Source organism: Hemicordylus capensis, chromosome 7, assembly GCF_027244095.1.
Source record: "Hemicordylus capensis ecotype Gifberg chromosome 7, rHemCap1.1.pri, whole genome shotgun sequence".
Taxonomy (NCBI): Eukaryota; Metazoa; Chordata; class Lepidosauria; order Squamata; family Cordylidae; genus Hemicordylus; species Hemicordylus capensis.
Window position 1 is genome coordinate 27,239,889 of NC_069663.1, and position 8,396 is coordinate 27,248,284.

The 8,396-nt window shown below is 52.6% G+C and overlaps 1 protein-coding gene across 1 annotated transcript; it reads right to left on the reverse strand.

Moving 5' to 3' along the window:
- Positions 1-2,554: 2,554 nt before the first annotated feature.
- On the reverse strand, positions 2,555-5,909 carry LOC128332890 (probable G-protein coupled receptor 132). The gene is made up of 2 exons (XM_053267665.1): positions 5,757-5,909; positions 2,555-3,537 (listed from the first exon to the last, which is right to left on the reverse strand). Exons 1-2 carry the CDS (start codon positions 5,821-5,823, stop codon positions 2,555-2,557), a joined length of 1,050 nt encoding a protein of 349 aa, XP_053123640.1. The 5' UTR covers positions 5,824-5,909.
- Between the last annotated feature and the right edge of the window lie 2,487 nt (positions 5,910-8,396).

Consider the following 8,396-nt stretch of genomic DNA (forward strand, 5'->3'; position numbering starts at 1 on the left):
CATAATATCCCTTAGAGAGAACCCATTGGCTCGTTGGGCTCCGCTTTATTTACGAAACTACGCCCTTCGTCTCCCCATCTTGGTACTTCTGCATTGAGTTGTTTGCCTGGCCACGCCTAGCACCAGAACCATTGGCCTGCCCGAATGCTTTTTATTTGCATAGCCTCGCCCTAAAGTTAAACCATTGGCTCTTAGGCCTTGGTTTCTCTGCTTTGGTCACACCTTCAAGCAAGTCATTGGTTCGCCAGTAAAAAATAAATCTGCATAGCCACACCTTTAATCCAAACCATTGATTCACCTGCCGTGCTTTATCGGTATAAGCCACGCCCCTGGGATGTAAAATCATTGGCCTTTGTGTTTTCCTTGCTTTGCATGACCGCGCCGTTGATTCAAGCCATTGGTTGTCCCTCCCACCTTATTTGCATAGCCGCGCCCTGCAGTTCCTCCATTGGCTCTGCCGTCCTTATTTACCTGAACGGTCACACCCTTCATTCATTCTTCCTACACCAGAAATTAAGTAATGGGAACAAATTCTGATCAAGATCTTTTACTCCGTTGCTTCGGCTCACCTGTTTGCTCAAAGCCTTTCGTTTATAATACGCTCCGCTTCCCTAATTACTGATTTAACACATTTCCTTTGCAGAAATTTGAAGAACATGATTTAGAAATCAATATGCATAATTCTATCCGCTGCTGTCAATCACCCATGCCCCGCCTCTTCATTGATAAAAGGATATCCACCCCCACCCCCATCAAGCGCATGACTCACTCTGACCGGCAAGGGGCCGATTTTTTTCTCAATGGTTGAGCTACGCGGGTGTAGCTATAATTGAGCAGGTGGGTTCAAAAAAGACAGCCCCCCAGCTCCACCCCTCTGTATTTTCTTCATGATCTCCCTCACTCTGAGGGACTGCCGGGGAGAGGGGTGAACATGTCGCCTAGCTATGGCCTGCAGCAGCGACTGATAGGCCAAGTCCTTTTCTCCAAAGCCCCCTCCCCTTAGTTACCTATGGTCACCCCAATTTTACCACAAACCTCTCCACTTTGGGTCCCCAGATTTTGTTGGATTACATACAACTCCCCTCATCCCCTGCCGCAATGTTGGGTTGGGAGTTGTAGTCGTCCAACAACATCTGGGGACCCAAGGCAGCCTGGGAATGCTTGAGACAGGACCACGTGGGGACTGATTTCAGGGGTTGCTATGTTTGGGCCTTGTGTGCCCCATCCCTGTGGTTCATTGCTATCCAGGTGGGGATGGGTCATTTTAGCCATTTGAGGACAGCCTCCTGGTGAGACGGGCCGGACGAAAAGACCCAGGCCGCTGCCTCCGCTGCAGAGAGGATTCAAAGGGCCCACAAGGAACGAGTCAGAGCCAGTGACAGTGGTGAGGAGGGATAGCAACAATGGTTTATAAATGGTTGTGATAATAATAGTGCGAGGACGGTAGCCATGGTGATGGGAAGGATGGTAGCCATGACAATGGAAGGGGGTGGCAGTGGCAGGCAGCAGCGTGGAGGAGAGACGGCATTGCTGGCCACGGTGAGAAATCAGCAGGAACAGCCGTGGCTTCTGGCGAGCGGCGGCAGGGCAAGGCAGCAACCCCCAAAGCTTTGCCAGGCCCCCTTTCCACCGTTATTTTCGTGAGCAGGGCTGCTGCATGCTGTGGGATCCTCCGAACTGCACACTTTGGCTTGGCTGCTGGATTGGAACGGCTATTGTTGAGCGCGCTCAGGGCAGATCGGCACGTGACCCTAGTTAATTGGTGTGGTGGGCATTATTACTTATGGTTAGTATTCAGAATATTTATATACTGCTATCCAAAAAAAGCCCCCTAAGTGGTTGACACAGGAGAAGGTGGTGGTCCCCGGTCCCCGAAGAGCCCTTCATCTCTAAATCAAGGGCTCTCAACCTTCGGTCTCCAGCTGTCTTTGGACTATAACTCCCCTTTTCCCAGCAAGTGACCAAAAATAGTCCAAACATTTGAAATACAGCCCCCTCTCGTTTTAAAAGGCAAAACAGTCTGGGTTGAAACTTGGAGGGGTCTATAGGTTAAACCAAAGTCTTCTGCAGATGAGGCACCCTCCTGTCCAGAAGCTGTTTGTTTGTTTGTTTGTTTTAACTTAATTTTAGGGTTAGGGTGCCCAACCTGGTCTCTCTGAAACAATTCATTCCCTCATCTGTTGCAGCACAGCCGATTTGCTGTGTGCCTGTGTGCGACTAGGGAAGAAATGCAGGTGAGCGTTATTGTCTGTTTTCCATTGTTGCTATAGCCACGGTTGGATGCAAGCCACACCAGCTCACTCGACTCCAAAGTAACCTCATTGCCGCCAATGATATCATCCCAGGTCTTTGCAGCTTGCAACCACAGGCTCTCAAGGGCCGGTGCTTTGCTTGACGCTTGGCTGGCAAACAGGAAAGCCAAACTCTGCAGTAACCTCTCCTTAGAACTGTCATGAAGTTCTCCCAGCACTGGGTTTTGCCCCAGGAACCAAATCTCCTCCTGGAGCACCACAGGTGCAGGAACACACCACGCAAGAGTCTTGTCTGGCTCTTCTCACAAGGCCACAGAGCTTTGCGCAGGGTAGGATCTAGGCCCTCGGCCAAAGGCTCTCTTCAGGTCTTCTTTGACCCCATTGCTCACCAAGACGTAGAGGACAGGATCCAGGGCACTGTTGAAACTGGATGCGGCCAGGGAGAGAGAGAAGGGGAGGTGGAGGTGCTGTTCCAAGACACACAAGGAGCAGCGGTCAAGGAAAGAGGCGGCCACGCTCCGGACCAGCAGCAGAAGGTGATAAGGGGCAAAACAGAGCAAGAAAAGGGAGATGACGCCAAAGGCCAGGTGACGCACCTTGGCTTTCTGCCCCTCTAGCAGGGTCTCGCTGGCTCGCACCCCTTGGACAATCTTCAGGTAGGAGACCGCCAGGATGAGAAGGGGGAGGGCAAAGCCAGCCGAGACCCGGAAGTAGACGAACTTGGCCACGCCGGGCTGCAGCGGGTAGCTGTCATAACAAGAAGCCGCCTGCAGGCCCTCCGAGCTGAGCAAGATGGCCAGGTGGGCCAGAAACACCAGCAGGGCTACCAAAGCGCTCACCAACGCCGCTGAGAGGCGGCCGCGGAAGCGCAGGGAGCGCAGAGGGCGCCTCACGGCCAGGCAGCGCTCCAGCGAGATGGCGCACAGCAGGAAGATGCTGACGTACATGTTGGAGTAGAAGAGGAAGCCGGCCACGTGGCAAGCCGGGCCACCGAGGGTCCAGCGGTGGCCATGGAGTATGTACATCATCCAAAGGGGCAGGGTGAAGAGGTAGAGGAGGTCCGAGAGGACCAGGCTCAGCAGGTAGACGGCTAGGCTGTTCCCGAGGCGCACCTGGTGCAGAAGGGGCCCCAGAGTCAGGCCATTGGTGGCCAAGCCAAGGAGGAACACACTGCCATAGAGCCCCACCACGAGAGGCTGGCCCGCCTGGAAGTCAATGCCGCAGCGGGACGCGTTGGCTGGGCAGAGGGAGCTGGCGGTGACATTGGCGCCACCCAGGGAAGGCTCTAGAAGGGAAAAGGAAGAGGGTGGCTATTTATTTATTTATTTAGCATATTTGTATACTGCCCACTACCAAAGTCTCTAGGCGGTATACAACATTAAAACAATTTTAAAAAACCAAAACAATGTAAAATACACACAAGTTCAAATAGGGTTCCCTATGGTGCCAAAAGCTGTTGACGATGGGTGTCGGAACATAGGAAGCTGCCTTCTACAGAGACAGGCCCTTGGTCTATCCAGCTCAGTATTGTCCACACAGACTGGCAGCAGCAGCTCCTCAAAGGCTGCAGGGAGGAGCAGCATCGGAGCCAGGGAACAGGGGCCCCTGCTAACTGGGCAAAGAGGCCCCTTTTAAAAGTGGGGGGTTCTCTTTATTTAAGCAGAGGGAGAGCAACTGGCCCGATCCACCCCCAGCACAGTACCTCCAGTGACTGTTGCTGGTGTCTTGTCTTACGTTTCTTTTTAGACTGAGAGCCCTTTGAGGACAGGGATTTGTTTGTTTGTTTGTTTATCAAATTTGTACACTGCCCCAAACTTTCGTCTCTGGGCGGTTAACAATAGCATAAAACAAGTTAAAATATATACAAAAACTTAAAACAATTTAACAATTTAAAAATCACCTACAATTCAAAACCTTAAAATTTTAAAGAACTTTATTTATTATTTATCCTTTTTATTTATTATTTATCTAGGTAAGCAGCTTTGGAAACTTTTGTTGAAAAGTGGTATATAAATATTTGTTGTTGTTGAGTTCTGCCCTGTCCCTGGTGGCCCCAGCATGCGCGCCAGTGACACCCCTTGAGCATGACTTCATGCGCACATGGGCGTGGCCCAACAGGGCCCAAGCCAACCAGCCGGCATTTGCTGGCTGGGTGCATTTATTGCTCTCCCTCCAGCAAGGGAGAGAAAAAGGGAAATAAATGCACCCTGCCAGCAAAACTCCAGAGGACTTGTGCGTTGCACGGCCAGGTTCTTTGAACCCATCCACTCAGTGGTGGCTCCGCTCCTGTGCAGGAGTCTCTCTCAATCCTACCTGGAGTTGCCAGAGAGGGAACTTGGAAGCTTCTGCATGCAAGCAGGAGAGTGGCCCCATCCCCTGAGGGGAATCTCCGACAGTGCTCACATGAAGTCTCCCATTCAAATGCAAACCAGGGCAGGCCCTGCTTAACAAAGGGGACATGTCATGCTTGCTACCACAAGGCCAGCTTTCTGGCCCCCAGATGTGATTGGAGTACAACTCCATCCCCAGGGGGGCTGGGGATGATGGGAGCTGTAGTCCAAGAGCATCTGGGGACCCCTCCCCTAGGCTATGCAGAAAGAGAACGGCCCATCTCTGCATGGAAGCAACACAGCAAGGCTGACAGGTGAAGGATCCTCTCTAGGTAGAGCTCTCTCTGCACTTTTTAAACGCTGCTAATTATTAATTCTGACAAGGGCAAGGTCAGATTCCTCCGCCTGCTCTCGCTTTTCCCGTGCTGACCACGCCAGTCCATTCATGCAAGCCCCGCCCCCCAAGGGCTGTGATTAAGCGGCAAACCCCCATATAGTGGCACGCAAACCAGGCTGCTTAGTTACACTTCCCTTGCACCCTGCTATGCTGACTGAACACGCGATGGGAGCTGGGAGCCCAGATTCCGGATGGGAGCAGGGCTGGCCCTAGTGGTGGGGGGTGGGGGGCACCCTAGACAAAGTTTGGTTTCGGCACCCCCTCAGCCAAGGAGCCCCAGCTTTCAGGCTGCTAATTCGTGAGGTCGAACGACCAGCTTGCACAGATGACCAGCAATGACTCGTTTGAACATTGATTTTAATATCTTAACGTAATTTTATGGAATGTTATTGTATTAAATTTTATAAAGCACTTTGGGATAAGTTTTATGAAAGGCAGTATATAAACAAACAAACTAAACATAACCATTTACATGGCTTTGAGTGAGATATACATGTAGTAAATCAATCAATACACAAATAACTTGCTTTTTAAAGTCTTCTAAGTTACTACTAGGCAACCAAGTTGTAGTGGGGATGTCATTAAAAAGTTCCACACACTGTTTGGGAGGAGAGCTGGTCTTGTGAGAGCAAGCATGACTTGCCCCCTTAGCTAAGCAGGTCCTCATCTGGGACAAAGCTCCCCTGCCCCAGAAATGTGCATTGCCCCTTGGGGTGCCCCCTCCCTATATTTCCCTCCTGGGGCTGCCACTGGGAAGGGGGCCTTTGGGGTACTTACCATGCCAAGGTGTGCTGCCCGGGGGGCTAGATTTGTGTCCCCACGGAGGGGCCTCTGTCAGGTACATCTTGCCTCTCTCCTCCTCTTGTGCCTGTGTCTCTCTCGCTGCGCCCTTCGCCCGTCTGGCGGCTGTGCCTGACTCTGCGCCACTCCCTGCTCCCCGCTTCAAACACTGATGGATTTTTCTGATGGGGAAGTTTCGTCTGAGATGTTCACAGAGGTACCCATTATTTGCATCGTGGGGAGGGAATTCCAGGGCTGAGGGAGGAAAAGGTGGGCAGCATGTCCGTCTCAGTGGCTGAGTCACCCACAAGGGAAGTCCCCGGGGGAAAGACAGAGGGCGGAAGTGAGAGCAGGTGGGCTTCTGGCCCTGAAGTCATCCGAGTGGATGAGGTTGCTGAGAAGCCCCGGGCTGACCCACCTCCATGCCACGGTGCCCTGAGGGGAGGCGTGCCAAGAAGGGGAGGCAGCAAGAGGCCAGCGTGCCGCAGGGGCACCACAGAAGCAGCCAACCCACAACCCACACTCTCAACGCCAGCTTGTGCCACAGACACAGGCATAAACCTCAGCGTCTGCTGGCTTGTGCACCGAGACCTGAACGGGGTTTAAATCCGGGGTGCCGGTTTCCAACTGAACTTTCGCTAGAAGCAGGGCCTCTTCGGTCCCGAGGAATCTGTAGCCAACTTGGGACCTTCTGAAGCCATTTCTCAGGCCTACATCATAGCCTGGAGTGCTTCACTGTAAGGCCCGGGGGCCAGCGGTAGCCCCCGCCATCAAACCGAAGGGAGGCTGCCTGGAGAATTGCTTATTGGGCCTGTTTGACGCTTCGGCCGGAGCGGGATTCTCTGCACAGCCCCCTGCAGCAAGCGGAAGTGTCCCTTCTCAGCACGCAAGGCTTTGCCTTGCCCAGTGCTGGTTTTGGGGGGGGCTCCTTTAAGAAAAACAGAGCCCCCTTGAGCCCCCGCCCCATCTTGGAAGGCATGCACAGAGTGCTGGGAAGTGGAGCCCATCCCCGAAATGCTTTCCTCTTAGAGGGCTCTTAAGGGAGGGCTCCGTCTCTCTTAAGGAACCCACCAAGCACTGAGGAAAGCGCAGCGCAAAGGTTGAAAATGGCTCTCACTTTGAAAGGGTGAGGTCGGTTGTGTGGCCCTTGCTTGGAAAAGGGCGACGATCCCAACCAAAGTCCCTCTGCCAAGGTGGCGCTTTGCTGTAAAATGAACCTGCCCCAAGAAGGTTGCAGGAACGAGCACACAGGTAGGTAGGGCTACGGCCAGCTCAACGCTGCCTAGCACGACATGCAATGTGCTGGCAGAAGAGGAATCTGGCTTTCACCCCCATCTCTTCAGGGATGAGCCTTGTAGGAACCAGAGATGGGAGAGCAGATGAAAGGCAAGTGGCAGAGATGTTCTTACCCATGGATTTCCAGGACCTCCACAGCCCCTGGGGGCCCCCAAATCCTCTTTAGTCTGTCCTGGGTGGTGTGGTTGCCCTGCCGAGCATGAGGATGATGCTTAATTTGCAGGCGGTGGGGGGGGGGCTCCAAAAGCCTTGAGGTCCAGGCCCCCAAATGACCTTGGGGCACTTTGTGTGGTCGCCAGGAGTCGACACCAACTCCATGGCACACTTTACCTTACCTCACCTCCTGTGGCAGAAGACCTTGGGGGACTTCCCAGCACGATTAATGACGAGTTAGTGCCATGAGCTGTTAAGAGAATCAAAACTGACTAGGTGCAACCACAATTTCCTGAGAGATGGGGCTGGAAATTATTAGGCACCACTGCTCCTCACAAAGCGGAGGAGGACAGCTCAGGGCTTCCCAGAGGGGATCACCAACACATCATAAAGCACAGCGTCAGGCCTCTCCTCGCTGGTACAGTTAGGTGCCGTTCTCAGGAAACTCTCTTTTTAAAAGGGAAGCCACAATGATGAAAATGGCTTTGCAAGCAACGGTTCCGTTCCCCACATGATCCTCCCAGAACTGGTGGTTTCAAGTTCCATCCCCTAAACCAGCGTCTCCTAGCCTTAAAGTAAATTGAGACAGTGTCGACTCCTGGCGCCCACAGAGCCCTGTGGTTGCCTTTGGTAGAATACAGGAGGGGTTTCCCATGGCCTCCTCCCACACAGTATGAGATGGTGCCTTCCAGCATCTTCTTATACTGCTGCTGCCTGATAGAGGTGTTTCTCATAGCCTGGGAAACATACCAGCCAAACATATTGGGGACAACAGTGGCCAAGATCCAAAGAATTATAAAATTATACCCAACTGGGCTTTAGAATCATTTTTCTTGAACAGCAGTGCCTCATGCTTTAGGAACATAGGAAGCCGGCATATACTGAGTCAGACCATTGGTCCATCTAGCTCAGTATTGCCTTCACAGACTGGCAGCAGCTTCTCCAAGATTGCAGGCAGAAATCTCTTTCAGGCCCTCTCTTGGAGATGCTGCCAGGGAGGGAACTTGGGACCTTCTGCTCGGACTCTGCTTAGCTAAGGGGACGAGTCATGTAGCTGGGGACCCTTGCCCTAATCTGCCGATGGGGGGTGGCGTGGCGTGGCGGTGTCTGTTGTGCTTTTAACAGCAGTGTAGAATTTAAGAGCTGTGTAAGAGGAAACATTAGCACCCAACAAAACTTGTTTTTTCA